The 22,709-nt window shown below is 41.6% G+C and overlaps 1 protein-coding gene across 1 annotated transcript in view; it reads right to left on the bottom strand.

The window, feature by feature from the left end:
* The window catches only part of stat1a (signal transducer and activator of transcription 1a), a 24,834-nt gene extending 2,125 nt beyond the window's left edge, over positions 1-22,709 (bottom strand). The window contains exons 1-23 of the mRNA XM_061676485.1: positions 22,573-22,709; positions 21,805-21,935; positions 17,607-17,751; positions 16,869-16,964; positions 16,693-16,776; positions 16,536-16,614; positions 16,367-16,458; positions 15,948-16,099; positions 13,226-13,384; positions 13,051-13,143; positions 12,885-12,944; positions 12,454-12,474; positions 12,270-12,360; positions 9,831-9,872; positions 9,665-9,754; positions 9,495-9,593; positions 8,245-8,380; positions 8,069-8,124; positions 7,867-7,964; positions 1,928-2,067; positions 1,665-1,850; positions 191-266; positions 21-114 (exon numbers count right to left, since the gene is read on the bottom strand). Of these exons, the coding sequence (XP_061532469.1) occupies positions 21-114; positions 191-266; positions 1,665-1,850; positions 1,928-2,067; positions 7,867-7,964; positions 8,069-8,124; positions 8,245-8,380; positions 9,495-9,593; positions 9,665-9,754; positions 9,831-9,872; positions 12,270-12,360; positions 12,454-12,474; positions 12,885-12,944; positions 13,051-13,143; positions 13,226-13,384; positions 15,948-16,099; positions 16,367-16,458; positions 16,536-16,614; positions 16,693-16,776; positions 16,869-16,964; positions 17,607-17,751; positions 21,805-21,935; positions 22,573-22,575 (2,223 nt within the window). The 5' untranslated portion in view covers positions 22,576-22,709. The remainder of the gene's footprint in view (positions 1-20; positions 115-190; positions 267-1,664; positions 1,851-1,927; positions 2,068-7,866; positions 7,965-8,068; positions 8,125-8,244; positions 8,381-9,494; positions 9,594-9,664; positions 9,755-9,830; positions 9,873-12,269; positions 12,361-12,453; positions 12,475-12,884; positions 12,945-13,050; positions 13,144-13,225; positions 13,385-15,947; positions 16,100-16,366; positions 16,459-16,535; positions 16,615-16,692; positions 16,777-16,868; positions 16,965-17,606; positions 17,752-21,804; positions 21,936-22,572) is intronic.

Genomic DNA, 22,709 nt, shown 5'->3' with positions numbered 1-22,709 from the left:
TGAGGTTAGTTTTGTCTCACCCCATCAAGGTCCGCAGGGCAGACCGACTGCTCCAAAAACCTGTAGACGTCGGGCGACATGGGCATCATTTTCTCTTGGAGCCTGGCCGGGTGTCTGCAGTGTCATGACAGAGGTCATCAACTCAGAGGTCATTGACGAAACACATTGATCATTTGAATGCTTTGCTTACACTTCGGAGACAGATATGAGCTCAGTCTTCATGTAGCCGCTCTTCCCTGCGTTTTCCACGTCCATGGGCTCTGTAGCTGGATGGCGGATTGACATACTTTACAAATCTAAGCACAAGCGCAATAATACTGGTGCCTCGAGATATGAGTTTAACTTGTTCCGCGACCACGCTCGTATCTCAAAACATGCATTTTACAAATCATCTTTCCCCGATGAAATGAATGGAAATGCAGTTACAGTAGTCCCTCGTTTATCACGGAGGTTAGGCTCTGGACTACCCCCGCAAAAGGTGAAAGTCCGCGAAGTAGCGACCACATATTACCGTATTTTCACGACCATAAGGCGCACTTAAAAGTCTTAAATCTTCTCCAAAATGGACAGGGCGCCTTATGTGTGCACCGAGTTCCAAAATCTGTAAATGTTGTTGTGTGACTTTGACTTGACTAACTGGGAGCATTTCCTGCCGAGACGCTGCTTATATAGAGGAAAGGCGGACGTGACTGAGGACAGCATGCGGACGTTAACGGGCACGTGACTGAGGACAGCATGCGGACGTTAACGGGCACGCCCCCAGTAGGTATATATATATAATATATATCTATCCATCCATCCATTTTCTGAGCCGCTTCTCCTCACTAGGGTCGCGGGGCGTGCTGGAGCCTATCTCAGCTGTCATCGGGCAGGAGGCGGGGTACACCCTGAACTGGTTGCCAGCCAATCGCAGTATAATATATATATATATATATATTATAGATATATATTATATATATATATACCTACTGGGGGCGTGCCCTTTAACGTCTATATATATAATATATATATATAATATATATATATATACCTACTGGGGGCGTGCTCTTTAACGTCTATATATATATATATATAATATATATATATATATATATAGAGAGAGAGAGAGAGAGAGAGAGAGAGACAGAGAGAGAGAGAGAGAGAGCTATAGATCTAAATTTTAAATATTATTTAAATTTGGAACATTAGACATTACATAACATATTGGAATGAAAGTACACCTGTTTCACAACCCCTAGGTATCAGTAAACATTTATCCAATGTGAAAGTATTTTTTTCATACTCCTTATACCTATGTATACTGCATTCTGTCAACTTGTGATAATGTTTCAGGGGGAAAAAATGTGTTATACAAGAGAAATGATGGTAGTTCAGTGTGAGCATCTGCTCCATGCTCCTTTCAAGTGTATTCATTTTGTATTTGTGCGTTTGACTTTTTGCCCTGTTCAGTCAACAGCTGAAAGCGAATTAGCGATTGTTGCTATTTTTGTTGTTTTACCACACTAGAAAACTTGCTCGTGAACTCCAAATTTTGTCTCACAAGACAAAGCAAATAAATTGACAAAGTGACAGCTTGTAACTGGAAAACGCCTCAGTTGGGAAACTCGTAAGTCAAGGCACCATTATATTTTATTCATAAAATATAGGAAAGAAGGCAAGCTTACACTCAGAGTTTTTGGTGTACTTCTTAAAGGCCACATCTTTTGGGATGTCTGGGTAGAGGAAGCGGAGCGGGTTATCAGGGATGTCGTCGGTTGCCATCACTTTGTAGGTGCGGATGATGTCGGGCAGTGAGACGGCACTCAGATCTTTCTTTGTGTACGGCTCCACTGAGTGGAAGATGGGCTTGTCTGGAGGAAACAAAATCCTGTGGAAATAAACTGAACACACTTGAGTAAACAATGCGACAAGCGGATCCAGTGCTCACTGTGCATGTCATGTTCGACCCAAGTGAAGGTAATTGCTCCTTCTTTGCTGCTCTCACTAAACCTGAGCAAGAAGGTGCCTGGACACTTGTCGCTCAGCAGAGCCTTTTCGCGCTCCTTACTGATGAAGCCCATGATGAAGCTGCACATACACAGGAAGTAGAGAGTCAAGTCAAGACAATTATATTTATATAACAGGCAATTAAAAACAGAAGTTATGTCAGGGCACTTATGATACTTGCGATACGAGTGACCAGACTTAAAGAGTTACGAGCCGTTGGTTGGCCGATTTTCTGTTTTGACTTGAGAACTCCATCAACTCACTTCACAACAAGCAGCAGTTGGGCAAATAGTAAACAATTCAACAAAAAAGGGGCTTCAAGCTGTTTATTGCTAATCCCAGTTTAAGTTTACTGTCAAACTAAACATAAAGCGAAGAGAATTACAGGTTGCGTATTTAAAACAACCACATACTGTAGCTTTGCTTTTGAAAAAATTGTTTAGTTGAATGCTAACAATGCAAAATGCTGTAGACGGTCAAACGAATAGCATCGGTGTCATGGTGCCATACAGCTTGACGCAACGGCTGCTTGAACACAAATGGGGGAGCAACACATGTAGACAGATACTATAACAAAAGTCACAGGTATGTATTTATTCTTTATCCTCTCCAAGAACAACAAATAAAACAGAAGCTTACTGAGGACCATCTCCATGTACAGTACAGTAATCCCGCGTTACATTGTGGTTGGATACAGTGCACCTCAAAGTTTGTTTAAAATTGTATTTATAATGCTGATAATTTTCCATATCATGGGATTTCTTAAGGTTTATTTAATTGGTGTGGAAAGATTAGCATTTTCTAAATAATAAAAAGCACAAAAAAATGAAAGTTCATTAAAACACACATTACAAGGAATTTGCATAGTGTGCATTACAGTACATGAGCTCGGTCGTGCCGAGTGCTGAGATTAGCACTGGTACTATTATTATCCATATTTCCACTTTTCTAATTCAGATTTGTATTGCTGTAATTAAATGGCTTTCAATATCATGCATACATATCAGAATCAGAATCATCTTTATTTTGCCAAGTATGTCCAAAAAACACACAAGCAATTTGTCTCCAGTAGTTGGAGCCGCCCTAGTATGACAACAGACAGTCAATTGACAGAGAACACTTTTGAGACAGAAAGACATGAAGACATGACGGTACAATTTATTTTATTTTATTTTTTGACAATTGTGCAAAAACATGCGGAGTCCTCTAGCACTTATAGCAGTTTGAATTACTAATATAGCAATAGTCCGGTGCAATGACCATTGTGCAAATACCCCGAAATGGTCTCCGGGCGCTTCAGCTGCCCCCTGCTCCAGTGTATTCCACTAACGTGCATGTGTTCACTGTGATGGGTAAAATGCAGAGAACAAATTTCATGTGCATGCATGCATGTTCATGACAATAAAGGTGACTCTTCTTCTTCTTTCTGTCGGGCCAATTATACATTACTCGTGCACTCAATGCAGTAGTCTCGCCACGCTGCACTATTTGCATATCTGTTGTTGACCAATACTGGCCACTCATGCCAGAGTAGCATCTGCACCACTTGTACACTGACTGAGGAGTATCTGCAACATTTGCACAATCAACATTGTCCCAGATTATCGCACTACTAGTCACTTTAAACTGCATAAAGTGCAAGATGGCGCCTACCAGTGTGGCCGCCTCGGTAACGCGCTCTCTAGTATTGTCTTTGTTTTTGTGTTTTTCGTCCGTCTTTGGAGACCTTACACGACTCACTTACACAAGGGGAGACCTGCTAACCATCAAGGAGGCTACTCCGGACTTTCTGTCACCAACTTTCGAAAATCCGCTCAGTTTTTTCCCCGAGTTACTCACCGGAGCGGCGTCCGCGGTTTTCGGCGCATGGATGCGGAAGCGGCGCCACAGAGGAAAACGAGCCGGAATTCAGGTGAAACTCCGCAAGAGAGGACACAGATTGGCGTTCCCGTCGATCCACCTCGCGAATGTACGCTCCCTACCCAACAAAATGGACGAGCTTCATCTTCTGTTAAAGACCAGTAAAGACTTCGGACGTTCCGCGGCCATGTGCCTCACGGAGACCTGGCTTTGCGACGCTGTACCCGATGGCGCCGTCACGCTTCCCGGCTTCAACATTCATCGAGCGGACCGCGACGTGGAATCATCGGGAAAAACGAAGGGCGGCGGGATATGCCTCCATATAAACGAAAAATGGTGTACGGACGTCACGGTGCTCAGCACACACTGCAGCCCGCATTTGGAGTCGCTGTTTCTGAACTGTAAACCATTTTACACGCCACGTGAGTTTGCATCGTTTATACTGGCTGGAGTCTATATCACACCGCAAGCTAACACGAGCGCCGCATTGCTAACGCTCGCCGAACAAGTCAACGAAATTGAAAAAAAACCACCCTGACTCACCCCTCATTATTCTCGGGGACTTTAACAAAGCTAAACTCAACCACGAACTCCCTAAATACAAGCAGCACATCGACTGTCCTACCAGGGAAAATAATACTTTAGACCACTGCTACACTACGGTAAAAAACGCATACCGTGCTATACCTCGTGCAGCCCTGGGCTCGTCTGATCACTGCTTAATTCACTTAATACCGACGTACAAGCAAGTACTTAAATGTGCGAAGCCTACAGTGAAAACAGTCAAAAAGTGGACCAATGAAGCAAAGATGGAACTTCAAAGCTGTTTAGACTGCACAGACTGGAGTGTCTTTGAAAATTCAGCTGGCAGCCTGGATGAATATACGGACACTGTCACATCCTATATCAGTTTCTGTGAAGAGGTTTGTGTACCAACAAAATCATTTCGGACATTCAACAACAACAAGCCGTGGTTCACTGCTAAACTTAAGCAGCTTCGCCAAGCTAAGGAAGATGCATATCAGAGCGGGGACAGGGCCCTGTATAATCGAGCTAGAAACCAGCTTACTAAAGAAATTAACATTGCAAAGAGGATCTATGCAGCAAAGTTGGAAAAACAGTTTAGCGCGAACGACTCGAAATCAGTCTGGCGTGCATTCCAATCGCTGACTAATTACAAGCGACGATCCCCCCAAGCTGAGAACAATAGCACACTAGCCAACGACTTGAATACCTTCTATTGCAGATTTGAAAAGGACAGTTTCACTCCACACACCCACCCGGCCGCACCCGCGACCACAACCACACCTCTGACTTCTGCCGTTAACCATCCATGAACAGGATGTGAGACGCATCTTCAAACAACAGAAGATTAACAAAGCAACAGGACCGGACCATGTGTCCCCATCCTGCCTCAAAGTCTGCGCGGACCAGCTCGCTCCAGTCTTCACTCAGATCTTTAACAGATCTTTGGAAATGTGCGAAGTTCCATCCTGCTTCAAACGCTCCACCATCATTCCAGTCCCCAAGAAACCTGCAATCTCTAGTCTGAATGACTACAGGCCTGTCGCTTTGACATCTGTGGTCATGAAGTCCTTTGAACGTCTCGTGCTGGACCACCTCAAGAGTGTCACAGGTCCCCTGCTGGACCCCCTGCAGTTTGCCTACCAAGCGAACAGGTCTGCGGATGATGCAGTCAACATGGGACTGCACTTCATCCTAGAACACTTCGACAGTGCAGGGACCTACGCGAGGATCCTGTTCATGGACTTCAGCTCAGCGTTCAACACCATCATCCCTGAACTCCTTTCAACCAAGCTTCTCCAGCTCAGCGTCTCACCTGCCATCTGCCAGTGGATTTACAGCTTTCTGATGGGCAGGACACAGCAGGTCAGGCTGGGGGAGGCCACCTCATCCACACGCAGCATCAGCACTGGGGCGCCCCAAAGTTGTGTCCTCTCTCCGCTGCTCTTCTCTCTCTACACGAACGACTGCACCTCAGCGAACCCGACTGTCAAGCTCCTGAAGTTTGCAGATGACACCACTGTCATCGGCCTCATCAAGGACGGTGACGAGTCTGCATATCGACAGGAAGCGGAGCGGCTGGAGCTGTGGTGCGGGCGACACAACCTGGAGCTGAACACGCTCAAGACGGGAGAGATGATCGTGGACTTCAGGAGGCATCCTTCGCCACAGCTGCCCCTCACGTTGTCCAGCTGCCTTGTGTCAACCGTCGAGACCTTCAAGTTCCTGGGAATTACAATCTCTCAGGACCTGAAGTGGGCGAACAACATCAACTCCGTCCTCAAAAAGGCCCAGCAGAGGATGTACTTCCTGCGGCTTCTGAGAAAGCACGGCCTGCCACCGGAGCTGCTGAGACAGTTCTACACAGCGGTCATCGAATCGGTCCTGTGTTCTTCCATCACAGTCTGGTTTGGTGCTGCTACAAAAAAGGACAAACTCCGACTGCAACGGACAATCAAAACTGCTGAAAGGATTGTCGGTACCCCCCTACCCACCATTGAGGACTTGCACACTGCCAGAACTAAGACAAGGGCGTGCAAAATCCTCTCGGACCGTCTGCACCCCGGTCACCGGCTCTTCCAGCTCCTTCCCTCAGGTAGGCGCTACCGATCAACGCAAACTAGAACTAGTAGACATTCCAACAGCTTCTTCCCTCTTGCGATCAACTTCTTAAACACCTAACCTATAATTCCATTACAACAAGCTGGCAATTTTTTGACTTGAGTTCGTTGTCACATTTCTGTGGGGCCAATTATTTATTACTTGTGCACTCACTGTAGTTGTCTCGCCATGCTGCACTATTTGCATATACTGGCCACTCATGCCAGAGTAGCATCTGCTCCATTTGCACACTGATTGAGGAGTATCTGTAACATTTGCACAACCGACATTGTCCCAGATGATCGCACTACTCGTCACTTTAAACCGCATTCACTCCTTGAAGTCTCAGCGCCCTTTGCACAATGGTCATTGCACCGGACTATTGCAATATTAGTCGTTCGAACTGCTCTAAGTGCTAGAGGACTCTGCATCTTTTTGCACAATTGTTTTTTGTCAATGTCTTTATGTCCCCAAAGTGTTCTGTAAATTGACTGTTTGTTGTACTAGAGCGGCTCCAACTACCGGAGACAAATTCCTTGTGTGTTTTGGACATACTTGGCAAATAAAGATGATTCTGATTCTGATTCTGATTCTGATACATTCCTTGAAGTCTCGCCGCCCTTTGCACAATGGTCATTGCACCGGACTATTGATATATTGGTCATTCAAACTGCTCTAAGTGCTAGAGGACTCTGCATCTTTTTGCACAATTGTCAAAAAAATAATAATTTGTACCGGCATTACCATATAACTATCCATCTATCCATTTTCTGAGCCATTTCTCCTCACTCGGGTCGCGGGCGTGCTGGAGCCTATGCCAGCTATCATCGAGCAGGAGGCAGGTACACCCTGAACTGGTTGCCAGCCAATCGCAGGGCACATACAAATAAACAACCATTCACACTCACATTAACACCTACGTGCAATTTAGAGTTGTCAATTATCCTACCATGCATGTTTTTGGGATGTGGGAGGAAACCGGAGTGCTCTGAGAAAACCCAGGCAGGCACGGGGAGAACATGCAAACTCCACACAGGTGGCGTCGGCCACCGTGCCGCACCAGATAACTAGCAACCCATGATTGCTCAGTGACTGTTTTTGTCAATGTCTTTTTGTCTCAAAAGTGTTCTCTGTCAATTGACTGTCTGTTGTCGTACTAGAGCGGCTCCAACTACTGGAGACAAATTGCTTGTGTTTTTTGGACATACTTGGCAAATAAAGGTGCTTCTGATTCTTCCTGAGAGGGAGTTTTTCCTTGCTTCTCTTCCCAATTGCTTGCTCACATGGTGTTAAGTTTTTTTTGTTTTGTTTGTTTTTTTAAACAGTACCAAGTAAACAGTGTGCAAGGCCACTTCAGATTTCACAAATACACCACTACAAACAGGAATAACTTACCCGTCGTTCCAGAGGAAAAGCAGGTGTCTTCTGATCAGATCCAGGATGCCTTCAATCCATAACCAGAAGGGAAAAACTTTCTCGCTGGCATTTTGTGTCTAAATAAAAGCAATGTTTGTCTTAGTGGAGACACAACAACCAGACCATCTTATCCCACCACGTGGGAATTCTAAAGAGCTGTGTGATTACTTCTGTTTGTTACCTTGCAGAACTTGATCCAAGGAATTAGCCCATCTGGGTTCCTCTGAGCTTTGGAACCTGCAGAGAGTTACAGATCCTTCTCAACAACCCACAAATATACTTGAGGATTGTTTTATTTACAGTTTTTCATGTTTTCATGTTTTTGTGATAGATGCGATTTATGGTTGTGGGTCTGACCCAGCAGCTTGTCCGCCAGCATGTTGAGCTGCTCTAGGCTCAGGCCTCGCTTGGTGACAGAGGAGAACTGCCAGCCGAGAACTTCGGAGAGCTGAGACCACTTGGCTGCCGGGGGTGACAGGAAGAACTGCAGATTCTGTGAAGGGAAATGAAAAGAAACATTCTTACACTAAACTAAAATGCACAATAACCTTTACATCTGAACCTAATTTGACTAATTTGACTGTCTGACTGCTCAGTTGTTTCCGTACTGTTTCCACATTTTGCTGTTCTCTTAACATGGATATGAACTGAAAAATTCACAATAGGTGTTTGATCGATGAGCATTTCTAAGGCCGCCCATTTGTATGCCTTTCTGTGACTTTTCTAGTCTCTTTGTGTCTCTGTTGCAACCTGATGATGACACTCGGTGACACTCTAAGAAAGTTCAGAGGCCACTACGAGTTTGAAGCCTTACTTCCTGTTTGAAATATTGTTGATCTATTGTGAGGTGTCACCTTGGTCTTACGGTTCAAAATGTGAACAGCAGGATAAACAGGACTGTTTAAATACCAATTCTAATTGAACCAGAACATTTATTGGTCGATTCATGAATTGTGAATTTTGCCATTCAGCTGTTACAGTACAATAATTTGACAATGTAGGGTGCTGCTAATCCATGGTATCTGTTAATGACTAAAGAAGAACTTCCGGGTTTGTTGTCAGTTGTACTTTGTTGTTGCAGCGCACTTGAATAAAGCTCATGTTCAATATCAGAGCAGCAAGTTGTGCAAAACGTACTGCAACATTAAACAGTTGGACACCTGCATTCAAAGGTTTACAGACCATCAAATTGGTTGGGGACACATGCCCCCTACTTTTTACCCTATGTGTGTGATGAGCTCCTTTGCTCAACAACAATACCGTTTCAGGAATGGAACATTTTTATCAGCCACCTCCCCGCCCCCCATCTTCATCGACGATTGGTTATTGGGCGGTAAAAAGTGTCCCCAAAATACTAAAACTTGTACTGTGCCCCCCCCCCCCCCCCCTCCCACCCACACTCCCCACTTCTAAAGTTGTTCCGCTGCCCCTGCCTTTAAAGGCTATAGTTCATTTTGGGTTCATCCGGAAATTTCACCCCAAAGCCCAATATCCCCAACTATTTGTGAGTAGTGTAACTTCTCAAGAGATTACAGCCATGAAGATCTGTACAATACATGCAATTGAAGGAGTTAAGTGGCCAATGATGAATGTGCTGGTGTGGTCACCTTGGGTTCACTGGTCAGCATGTTGTACCACAGAATGGAGGCCCAGCCGCTGGGCAGCTGGCACACGTTGGAGATCACCACCACAGGCAGAGACAGAGCCTGAGACAGATTCAATCATCAATAATCTACTTTGGCAGCATCAGCCATCCTCTACAATTGTAATATATCACCTCCAGCTTTATCTTAGTTCCAGACTGGCTGAGCTGCAGCTCTGACTCAAAGCTCAGCGAGTGAAGCTCCTTTGTGACGATCAGCGGACCCTATACATACCAACATACTTGTGTCCATATATTTTGCAGCCTGGCCTAAGTGGTAGCAAATAAGTAAAAATCTTACCTCACTATTTCGGTTTCCTGCTACTTTCTGCTCTTTTAATTGCTGTGAGGAAAACAAAACACTTTTAGTAGACTTCCACAGAATTATTCTGCACATTCTGTACATACACTACTAGAGGTGCAACAATTAATCAATTAATCGACACCTAATTGATCATCACATTAATAAACAATTATTTTTATTATCAATTTACCGTTTACAGCCCTTGTTTAACTTAAAATTGTCCAAATCCTCGGAATTTCAGCCTCTCAACAGTAAATATTCACAGATTCCTGTAGTCTTTCATGAAAGAAGATGGATTATCTTTGTTGAATCAAATGATATTTGCAAACATCTGCTTTAACTTTGGAAAACAATAATCAATATTTTGCAGACCAAACCAGTAACTGAATCTTATGCCCTGTTTTTGAATAAAAGGACTGAGATTTAAATTTTTTTTTTTTTTTTTATCAGATTCATTGATTAATTGAAGAAATAATCAACAGAATAATCGATTATTCAAATTATCGTTAGTTGCAACCCCAAACACTACTCACAAATAGTTAGTGATATTGGGCTTTGTTCTCTACAAGGAGATGAATGGACAAATTCGCAACAGGTGTTTGATCCTTGAACATATTTAAGGAAAATGTCCACTTCTACACATTGCTGTGACTCTTCCAGTTTCTCTGAATCTTTGTTGCAGCCTACTGATGACATTCTGTGACACTGAGCTCAGTGGCAACTTTTTGTTTGAAGCCTCACAGATTGATCGACTCGGAGGCTTTTTAGGTGTCACCTTGGTCTCATGATGTGAAAATGTGAACAGTATGATGAAGACTCCTCGTTAAATACCAAATCTAATTAAACCAGGAAATGTATTAGTCTATTCATGAATCAAATCCTGTTGTCAATTTTATCACAGAGCTCCTTGTTAGAGAAAAGCAAGTTGTGGAAAACAATTGAACAACAATTGAACAGTAGGACATTCAAAGGTTTATAGAAGTTCAAATTAATGTCAGTTCACCTGTTAAAGTGAGAGCGCATTTTACCCAATACAGTGGAACCTCAAAATTTTTATAGAAAACTTACCTCTGTTTATATTATTTTCAGTTTGCAAACAGTCTTGGTATGGACGAATGGAAGGCTCGACATTGTGCTTCTACCCGCGCTGCGTGACGATCATTGACTCTGCTTAACACTTGGATGTAAAGTGAAAACTTCTTGTCTGCTCCATGGCGTAAGGTGGAAATATTTTCGAGACAGAATTTCTGCCTCCACAACCTCGATCACCCATTCATAAACCTAATTGTGTTTGTGATTGACGGGGTAAAAAAAAAAGCCGGAAATCATTTATTTCGTCATAAAATACTATTTATATTTTGTGTTATTTATTGGTGGCACAGTGAATGAATGGGTAGCACATGTGCCTCACAGATCTGTCGACCCGGGTTCAAATCCGGCCTCGTTGTATGCCCGGTTTCAAATCCGGTCTCGCTGTGTGGAGTTGGAGCTGTGATTGGCTGGCGACCCGTTCAGTGTGTACCCCGCCTCTTGCCCAGAGTCAGCTGGGATAGGCTCCAGCAACCCGCGATCCTGACCAGGATAAGCGGTGTAGAAAATGGATGGATGTCTTCAGTATACAACAAAAACAAAGGAATTAACCTTGCCGTTCCAATACTTTTTGAGGGGACTGTAGATGAACAGAAATATCTGTGCACAGTGCAACCGTCATTTCCTGTGCGTCACACAATGCAACTAAGGTGGCACTGTATCTTTGTTGTTGTTTTTTTTGCTCTTTATTTGACTGACAAAAATGAGAAAGTGTTCGCTGGTGATAGTGTGAGCGAGGCAATAATAAAAAAAAAAAAGATCAAAAGAAATGTGCAGCAAATTGGCCAGAAGAGCAATTCATTTTTTAATTGACAATGTGACGTCCCACTTCCTGATTTTTCTTCTGAACAGAAAAAGAAAAGTTTCCCTGGATCGGTTAGTTTTGCCACAATAAACAAATTAATTAGAAAACAAACAGACAAAAAGGGGGTGGGGGAACACCTGAATCAGAATTTCCCTGTGTAATTATGGAAGAAGGTTCTTCTTCAATGAGTAGCTATAACCCTCTTTTCCCTTTCCCCTTCTTACTTAAAATTAATGAGAAATAAACTGTTATCATATTTTTTTTGTGTTTTATTGTTTTCACTTATTTCTATATTGCACTATATTTTTAACCACACACTGGTCAAAAAAGGTAAATATAATTTCATTTTGGGGCTAGAATGGATTAATTGTATTTCCATTAATTTCAATGGGGAAAATTACCTTGGTTTAAGAACGTATCGGGTTATAAATGGGGACACGGACACGGTTCCACTGTACCCCTAACTTTTTGTGAGAAGTGTAGCATACGTTTCCTGTAACCTTTTATTCAAATCTCACCAAGTGAAATAAAAGAATACTTGCCAGATGTCTGAACTCTGCTGCCAAGCTCCCATTAGACTCCTCCATGTTCATGACTTTGGTGTTCGTTCCCAAAATGTTGAACCTTCGGAACCTAAGAAACACACATGGATCTCTCATTGACATTCAGCATGAAAAATGTACTTGACTTACTTGAACGTTTAAAGATTTGAGAAGGGAGACATACCCTTTCTTGTCTGTCACATCCCTGAAAAGGGCAAGATGGCATATTAATGAGAAGTTCAAACAATGTTTTGGTTAAAGGGCCTATCTCACTGGCAGAGACGCTGCGACTCAGGCAACTCCGGAAGTGGATGTCTCTGCATTCAATCAATAACATTCCATCTCCGTATTGTAAAAACAAAAAACACACAAACATGTAATATACGTTGTATATTTGTTTAAAGATACACAACATATATATACTTTATATAGACCTATATCAGCGACTTCCAGGTGAATTGGTTGTCACCTTGTCTGGAGACGTCTCCAAGGCAGTCCTGGTAAGCGCACAAGCAATATTTTGTTTTCCGGGGTCACCACGACTGAGCAACCTCAGCAGTCTCGGCGACATCTCTGCCAGTGTTTTAACGTATATGTGACAGCATGAGATCATACTTGTCAAACACCGCCTTGACTTTGAGCTGGTAATTAAACTCTGGCAGCTTCACCAGGAACCTGAACACACACAGCAGAAGGCAAATAATTTGCGCAAGGCCTATCGTAAATATGCCTTGTTTTGTAGGCTTTTGGTTGCTGCATGTCCAGCAGAGCTGCTTCTTACCGCAGTTTTACTGTGAACTGAATGGCGGTTTTCAGCACCAGTGGCCTCTGAGGGTGGGTGGGCATGCAGGGCTGCCTCTCCACAACCAAAGCGCTGCACAAAAAAAAATAAAAAAATAAAATAAAAGTATCACCATGGTGGATAAACAACTGACCAGGAGATGATCAATATGTACTTGGAGAGGAGGTTCTTTAGCAGATCCAGGGCTCGGACCTCGAGGAAGTCTTTCTTTTGGGTGATGGGGTCGCATTCGTACGTGAACTTCTGCTCCAATTCTTGCAGCTTCTTCAGATGCTGGCGAAACTGTTGAAGAGTCTCTGCTACCGTGGTGAACCTGCAGGAGGAAGAGGTGGTAAGAAATGGTGTCTAGACACAATGGTACCTTGAGTTAAACTTTTCCACAGTGTACAAGTTTAGATTAGTTTAGTTTAGTTTTGGAGTTCCGCGCCATCATTTTCTTTTGCGTTGTGTTGCAAGCTAAAATTTGAGTTATGAGCGAGCTTTGGATACATATAAATGCCAACTTTTGAAACCAGAAAAACCTAGTAGCCAGGGTCAGGTCATCGTCCCGGTGGGGGGTTTAGGCAGCGAAAAATGAATTCTATTATTGAGACACGTTAAAAGGGCTCGAATCAGATATCCTTGTTTTGTTTCTAAATACATTAAATATGTTTGAAGTGCTGAAAACATATGCAAAGACAACAATATAGTGCTGAATTGTTGTGATAATAGTTTAAGCATCTTTTTCACCATTTGAATTTTCCTGATTTTGTGGGCGGAGCTAAACACAGGCCCTGTGACATCACGGGGCTGGCGCGTATACTTTCTAGCACGAATTCCCTCCCCTTACTATATAAGGACAAGGTGACATCATTCCCTTTGGCTACTCATTGAGTCTTAGCTGTGCTTAGCTTCCATAACAAGCCCCATTTATCACTCCAGCGTACAGTTAGCAAGTTAACGATGGCTACACCCCGAAAACGCATCTTCGCTGGATGTCTCAATTTACAGAACAGCTTGGTGATGTTTTTTTTAAGCTCCCAAAAAAATGAAATAAAAATGCAATGGATTGACTTTTTAAAGCCACGCATGGATGGCGAGCTGAACATCAACACGACTCTGCAGTGCGCATTTTATGACGGATAGTTTTGTAAACTTTCACCAGAGACAACATGACTTTGTGGGTAACTTGATATTAGTGAATGGGGCAGTGCCAGCTGTGTAACTAACTGGGCTTCCTCCTACCGTCCTGTTGTCGTCAGGTGCCGTGTTCAGCTGTGACATTATGTCACCAACAACGAGGGTAAGTTGACTTGTGTGCTTATTTTTATAATTATAGACTAACCATTAAATTTTGAAGTTAAGCCTCGTAATGTGAATTTACGTCGTATAAGCTATCACCCCCTCAATATGTTTAATTCCTTTTGGCGCATTCATTTGACACGCCTACAGCGTCTAGGACCTGAGAGGTGACCCTTATTATTCAAGTTTTGAAACCTGATTTTATAAACTTAGCGATTTGTTTTATTCGTTCAAATTTGGCAGGCCTGTTAACATTACTCTTCTCAGTGCTGTGTCAAATTTACATGCCATTTGTTTGGCCTGACTAATGCCACTTTGAACTGTGGCTAAAAACCTCACATTACTGCTACAACCATTGGGCGACTTTCACCAAAAATAATATTGCAAAAATCCAAAAAGTCAATGACATTTTATTCGATAACTTTACTTACAAGTATATTCACGTTGACCAATAGCATAACATCACCAATATTTCTGCAGTTATGTTCCGATTAACTCTTCACAAGGCTTCAGCTATTTTGCATTCAAAATACAAATACTTCTAACACTGAAAATTGGGGTGATCCTTAACTCCATTGTCCATTATAGAAAAAATACTATTAGTGTTACTGTCTCTGTCAATTAATCCATGTTTTTGGGATGTGGGAGGAAACCGGAGTGCCCGGAGAAAACCCATGCAGGCACGGGGAGAACATGCAAACTCCACACAGGCGGGGCCGGGGATTGAACCCGGGTCCTCAGAACTGTGAGGCTGACGCTCTAACCAGTCGGCCACCGTGCCGGCAATCTGGCAAAAAAAACTAAATAAATAAAAAGATCACGATGAATTTATTCATATTGTCTGATCTCGATTAATATCATGGTTGGTTTATATTGTTTTTAAACTTTTTTTAAATAGCCTGTTTTCAAGCATCTGTGCTGAAAACTAAAGAAGCAGGAGAGTAATTCAACATTCTATTAACGCCTTTTGTTAACAAAACTCCACATAGTCCGTCCCGTTCTGTTCCGTTTTCAACACCGCGTATCCTGGTTAGGGTCGCGGGGGCCTATCCCAGCTGACTTCGGGGCGAAAGGCGGACTACACCCTGAACTGGTCGCCAGTCAGTCGCAGGGCACTCCACATAGTCAATATTTGAAATAGTAACCCTATATATATATATATATATATATATATATATAAAATGATATTAGCATACTCAGCAAATAAGGCAAATTAAAATAAAGAAAAAAAAAACAAATAAAACAAAATAAAACAAATTAAAATAAAGAAACGTATACAAGACTATTTTCAATCAACAGTGAGTATTTTTGGCAGTAAAAGATACAAACTAATGAATAACAACAAATTTATTGTCAATGATTTTTTTTTAGCTGATTCAGGACAATTTTGATATGTTGAATCGAAATATCAAATTGGTTTTGCACAATCAGGTCAACAGTTATAACTATGGCAACATGTTTTTGTTTACATGTACAAGTATTGTCACTTTAAATGTTCAAATAAACAGAGATTCATGTCCTGAATTTTGAACGATTATGTAGGTACTTACTTTTATCAATGTCTTCTATTAATTTACCGGTGTACCGGTGCTCACCAGTTCTGCAGCTGATCCAGGCAGGCGTTGGGCGGCCCGCCAATGCAGGCAATCTGCTGTCGCTGCTTCCACTCGGGCAGCTCCTCATTGATCAGGTTGGACACTAACGCTTGAGTTACATTTAGGAGGTCGCTCAACTGGAGCACCACATCCTGATTACAGAAAGGTTTGCATGACTTCAAGTCATTTGATATAAGTGGGAAATATCCCAAATGGATCTTACAAGGTCTGACCTCAAAACATTGTAGTTGAATGTACAACCAAAGAGTCAAAAACTGATTTGAAAGAAGACTTCAGAAATTCAGCATTGTCTATAGTATTTAACAGATTAAATTTTTTAACACTCTACTTCCACGGTTGCAGCCGACATTGTTGTGTGATATCAAATTTCTGCAGCCTTAATCCAAGGAGGAACCAACCTGCCGTTTTGATTTCAGATCCAAGCACATCCTAGTGATGATCATCTTCTCCCTCTCCAGTTCCTTTGGCATCATATCATTAAGTTCGTTCTCTACGCAAACACACAAGCCCTTTTGTCACCTACATAATGTCACAGTTACGTATCTTAGCCTTGCAGGCAGGTTTCACCTCTGTTCCTCAGCGTGTTGAACTTGAAGTCGTATTCATCCTGCTGATCTTCCAAGGTTTTTATGGTTTGATCTGCCACCTGAGAAACACATTTGTGAATATTTGAAACATCACCAAATTGAACCTGAAGCAGAACAGAATGAAATAAATGTGTCACCAGAGCTTTGTCCCTCATCTCCTTCACTTTGCTGCCCAGCTTCTGTTTCTCCACCACCAATGCTGATGCTGTTCCCTCAACTTCCTGCAAATTTATGTTATCACTTTTACTCGATATCTGGAAGTGACCATCCTTTCAATAATTTTGTTGAGAGGACTCCACAATTGTAGTTTTACCATGGCGCTCTTTGCGCAGGCAAGGATCATGCGCTCATCCTTCAGGTTCTTTGAGATGATCATGGCCATGTGCACCGGGTCGTCCTGGAATCTATCCTAATAGAATAGAATAGAATAGGTTTTATTGTCATTGTTACATGGATAAGGAAATTGTACGTGCCCAACCATTTATGCAAAATAAAGCATATAAAGGCTAAACTAAACAATGATGAACAACAAATAGTGCATAAAGAACACAACGAGACACAAAAATCATAAATTCATCTCTTTTAAAATTGGGTCACATCAAATTTTCACACCCCTTGAATGAGTATGGTGATGATCTTAAACAGCACTGTAGAATTCACTGCACTTGAAATGTGTGCGTCGATGATTAAAAATGTGTAAAATTTTATATAGTGTTCATAATAATGGAGACTAGTTGTGGCATTTTGATATATTTAACTGTTTAATTGCCTTTACGGTAGAAGGATCTGGATGGTGTGGTAAGATGATGTACAGTATATCTTTCTTTTGTTTTTGTCATTTTATTGATAAATTCATTATAATTCTAACTATTTATTTGTGTCTTCTTGGAATAATGTCTGAGGTAAACTGGAATATAAGCAAGAGGAGCATGTGGAGTTTTCATTGTAGACAACGAGGAAATGATTACAGTGTCAAACTAGACTTCATTCATGACGAAGATTATTAGAGTACGATGTTGAATAAAAAGTGTCCCAGGCAGCACAGTCTGACCTGCAGGTTCCGCTTGATCTTGCGACAGTTGTGTTGCTGTAGGAAGTTGTTGTCCAGAGCAAAGCGGCTGTGCTGGTCATCCAGCTGGGCCAGGAGGTCGTGAAAGCGAACGATCGCTAACGATTCTTGACCTGCCACCAAGTCCCTGGGGATGCCGAGACATGCAGGAGATGTGTTGGATCAGTGGTACAACACAACATATAACAACAGACAATCAAAACTGCTGAAAGGATTGTCGGCACCCCCCTACCCACCCTTGAGGACTTGCACGCTGCCAGAACTAAGACAAGAGTGTTCAAAATCCTCTCGGACCCTCCACATCCCGGTCACCGGCTCTTCCCTCAGGTAGGCGCTACCGCTCAATGCAAACTAGAACTAGCAGACATTCCAAAAGCTTCTTCCCTCTTGCAATCAACTTCTTAAACACCTAACCTACAATTCCATTGCAACATGCTGGGGGTTTTGTCTTTTTGTCTTGAGTTTGTTGTCACATTTCTGTCGGGCCACTTATATTATATATTACTCGTGCACTCACTGTAGTAGTCTCACCACGCTGCACTATTTGCATATCTGTTGTTGACCAATACTGGCCACTCATGCCAGAGTAGCATCTGCTCCATTTGCACACAGACTGAGGAGTATCTGCAACATTTGCACAATCAACATTGTCCCAGACCATCATAATACTCGCTTGAAGTCTCTGCGCCCTTTGCACAACGGTCATTGCACCGGACTATTGTAATATTAGTCATTCGAACGGCTCTAAGTGCTAGAGGACTCTGCATCTTTTTGCACAATTGTCCAAAATATATATATAGATATATAGAGAGCGAGACAGACAGACAGACAGACAGACACACACACACACACACACACACACACACACTCACTCACTCACTCTCACCAATTACCGGAGACAAATTCCTTGTATGTTTTTTGGACATACTTGGCAAATAAAGATGATTCTGATGTCATAATTCGCCGATCCGATCAATGACGTCATTGAACGGCTCCGAAAAAGACATTTGCTCTGCGTCACTGTGTGCACAGTATATTTGAATCCAAAAGCTAGTTTATTTTTAGCCTTGTCGCATGTCTTTTGACATAGTATTGGAAATATCTGACGGCCAATAGTTATTTAAAAAAAAAAAAAACATGTCGGCGGTGTGGAACGGACAACACGTCTGAGAGAGACAACACGTAATGCCCGGATCAAATTACAAGACAAATATGCTCGTTCACGATTGCACTATCAGACTACTGAAATAAAATCTTGTATTCCGATACCACCGCATCCCGTTTTTTACGATCATTGGGCTTTATCTTGTCAACTCAAATGCGACCGGATACACTCGTTACCGTGGCGACGACAACAAGAGTGGATTGCGCCGACTGTATTATAAGAACAAAATGGGGGAAAACGTGTGTTGGTGGTCACCGGTGCTAAGGACAGGAGAGGACGTTCGTTTAAGGCTTGCCTGAGGTATGTTCCCGTATTTTTAATACGATACGGCTCGCAAGCTGGCAATAAAATGTTATGGAGCCGAGCAAGCTAGTGGTAGCACGAACGGTTGGATGTAAACATGCCGCCGTTCTGTCGAATAATGCTCTAAAGTTTCGGTGTGGGTGCAGTAATTTAATTAAAAACAAAGTAATTTAATTAAAAATAAAATAATTTAATTAGAGTAAGTTAGCACCCATTATTTCTGTCATGTTGTAATGTTGGTTTGACCTGACTGATTAGAATACACAATCTGACTAGAGCAGTGATTTCCAACCTTTATGGAGCCAAGGAACATATTTTACAATTTAAAAATCTCACGGCACACAAACAAAAATGTCACAAAAAGTGGATACATTAATTACTGTATTTACTTCCTGCCATCTAATAGAAGACCATTCATTTGTTCTGTCTGTCACTATGCCTCACTGGCATAAAGAGGAACAAAGATACATTATTTATTGTAAATATAATTTTTTAAGCAATTAAGTACACAAGTACATACAATAAATGAAAAGGTAATTTAAATTGACACATTCCTCCATCTTGTGATCGGTTATCAGTTTTTTTAAACTCGCTGATCGTGATCGGCCTCAAAAATCCTGATCATGTAAAGCCTAATTATAGTAATAATATAGTAATATTTATTTCATGTAGGGATGAAACGAGTATTCGAGTTTTTGCAATACCACAAGTGCAAACAATGATCGAATAATTTTCCTAGAGGAACCCTTTATTTAATTGTAAAGCTCAAGGGATGCACGGGCACAATGCGCTTACGTCACGTACGCAAGGGAAGGAGGCAAAAGCGAAGCACACCTATTTGAATCAAGGAGCAAAAGGTGGCGACGACATCACAGAACTCAAAGGCAAGACAAAATGCTCAAAGTGTGGATTTCAGACGGAGCAGCAAGGCAAACACTGGTGTAATCGTTGTAACACACCTTGCATACTGTATTACAAAAGCACATGTCTCAAACTGACATCTGTCAATCTTCCAACATCTCAGCTGAAGACACAGAATGCAGCGGAAGACCCAAGACACGGTCAAATTATCGTAGCGCAAATCAGTCAAATTAAGGTTAATAACCTTACTAACATAACGTTAGCCCTGCGGAGGGCTAGATTTCTGTTAATTATGACGACCGTTGAATTTGTGGCCAGTTTATTACAATGTTGACATGTACAGTATGCTCAAGACTACAGTGTATCATACATGATTTCATTCAGGGTGCTTGTCATATGAGTTCAGTGGGACAGTTTTGCCAATAGGCCAAAAGTGAAGCACAGACAGAGTGTACTACCACCTGATCTATAAGTGGTAACATTTTGAGTCATTTACTGTAAGTACGTGGAAAAGTTGGTCAGAGAGGACTTTAGACCAAAATGGGTCATGTGTTTGTGTTTCCTCTCGAGGTGTCTTCATTTTAGTTTTATTGGTCGAAGCTCATAAATGCACAGCCATGAACCTATTTGATCTTTTTCGTCGCATAGTAAAATGCTAGCTGCTCAAGTGACAACATAAAGGCCGTTTATGCCTTTTTAATTAATTCCTTGTGTTTTTATACTTACAAGAAATGTTAAGTTGAAACTGAAATGTATTTACATATGTGTTTTACTTATTTTTGTTTGTGTTTGCAATTGCCGCACTGAAAATGTTTCTTTTCTAGACAAGAAAATACAATTAGCAGCTAAGCACAAGGTGAATTTAAGAAATACAAACTGTTGATTATCTATAAAAGGAAACCAATTGGTCATTTATTATGTCTTATTGTCTCATTCATAATTGCTCTTTAACCAAGCAAAAATAGTTTATCTGATCACTTGATTATTTGATCCAATTTTTAGTAGGATACTCAAATACTAAAATATTCAACAGCTGCAGCCCTAGTTCCATGAAATGTATTAATCACATTTCCTGCTGGCACATTATCGCTATGTTGCCAGCATAGCAACTGAGTCGATTCATTTCTCTTGTCTGCACTGCTTCCAGTACATGGAGGCTAAATTTTCTGTCCAATCAGATTTCAACCTTTATATGTTGCTATGTCTCTCTAATCTGCCCAGGGCCGTAGCAATCAGTATAGCTGGCCCATCTAACTAAATTAGCATTGAAAAACGCCAGTTAAGATTTCAAATTCATTCTCACAGGGCCCTCAACAATAACTCGATAACTTCAGCATTATTCTGTCCTCTGATTGGTTGGTTTGAGCTACTTGGACTAGCAAAACATGCCTCTAGCGACCTGTACAAATGAATACATTTAATAATCAGCATCTATGTCAGCGTGATGTGATTATATTTATATTTTAGTTTTTTACCATGTTATTATTTCAATATTGTACATATCTGTCACACAGTTGGATGCTGCTTTTTGGCATTTTTGACATAGTATTCCTGATTTCTGTAATTGTGACGTGATAGTGTTGATGGATTCAGTTCGGTGTGGGTAAATCCCCACTGACGGCCCAGGTACCAAATGTACGCCCGCCAGTGTGTTGAATATAGTGGTAAGCACCATTGTCTGTTGTCAAAAGGGATGACATAAAACATTTCCCTGCACGATTCAAAGGACATCAATTCAAAGTCATCCTACAGCCATCTTTTCAAGCATCTATGTTTCAAATGCTCTTTTGATGAGTTTTAGTGTGTCTTGTGGTCAACTGTACATTATGTACACTGTCTGCGTAATCTCACCAGTCAATGCTCTCAATCCACTTGCTCAGGTAATCTCTGATGTCCATGGGGAACGAGTCATCGTACAGCTGGTCCACCTGCTCCAGGTACTTGGAGTCCAGCATCTGAAGCTGGTGCCACTGAGCCATCTCCTAGGCAACATGTAAATTCAACATTCAAGCCTTGAATTATCTTATCATAATGTAAGCATGCTATTTACATCCACAAATAATAGCTAAAAATAACATTATATGCATTTTATTTGTTACATGCAACTCTTGATATTTGTAATGAATGATCTGTGCTACCTCAGAATCAGGACTCACCAAATATGGTTAAGCTATTTAATCGTGTTACGTCTGGCCAATACGCAGGTGGCAAAAGTACTCACACTCTGTACAGATAATTGTGTAAAAACAACAAAATTACAAATAACGATTTGACTCCTTTACTGAAGTAAAAGTAAAAGCGTACAGACTGTACGCATTTATAATTTTGTTGTTTTTACACAATTATCTGTACAGAGTGTGAGTAAACTTCGTTACTTCCCACCATTATCAACATGAGACATGCGACGCAGCGTAGGTTATCATATATAATACCATATATAACTGTACATAGGTTATCATATATAATACCATACATAATAACTGAACATAGGTTATCATATATAATAGCATATATAATAACTGCACATTACATTATTTGCATGGTGGAATTACAGTAAAGCAAACTATTGTCATTATTATTGCTCGACAGAGCAGCAAACTACGAAATTGTGAACCTTACCATTTGAAATTAGGTCACAATAATAAGTAACAGAAGATTAGGAGTGAGCCGAAGATATTGTTCTCTTCTATTTGCCTTTGGCTTGTTTCGTTCTTGTTCCTTGTTCTGTCAACGATTCTGAACAGGCACAACTTGGT

Source organism: Phycodurus eques, chromosome 1, assembly GCF_024500275.1.
Source record: "Phycodurus eques isolate BA_2022a chromosome 1, UOR_Pequ_1.1, whole genome shotgun sequence".
Classification (NCBI taxonomy): domain Eukaryota; kingdom Metazoa; phylum Chordata; class Actinopteri; order Syngnathiformes; family Syngnathidae; genus Phycodurus; species Phycodurus eques.
The sequence above is the reverse complement of the archived record's forward strand: the minus strand, read 5'-3'. Positions and strand labels throughout refer to the sequence as shown.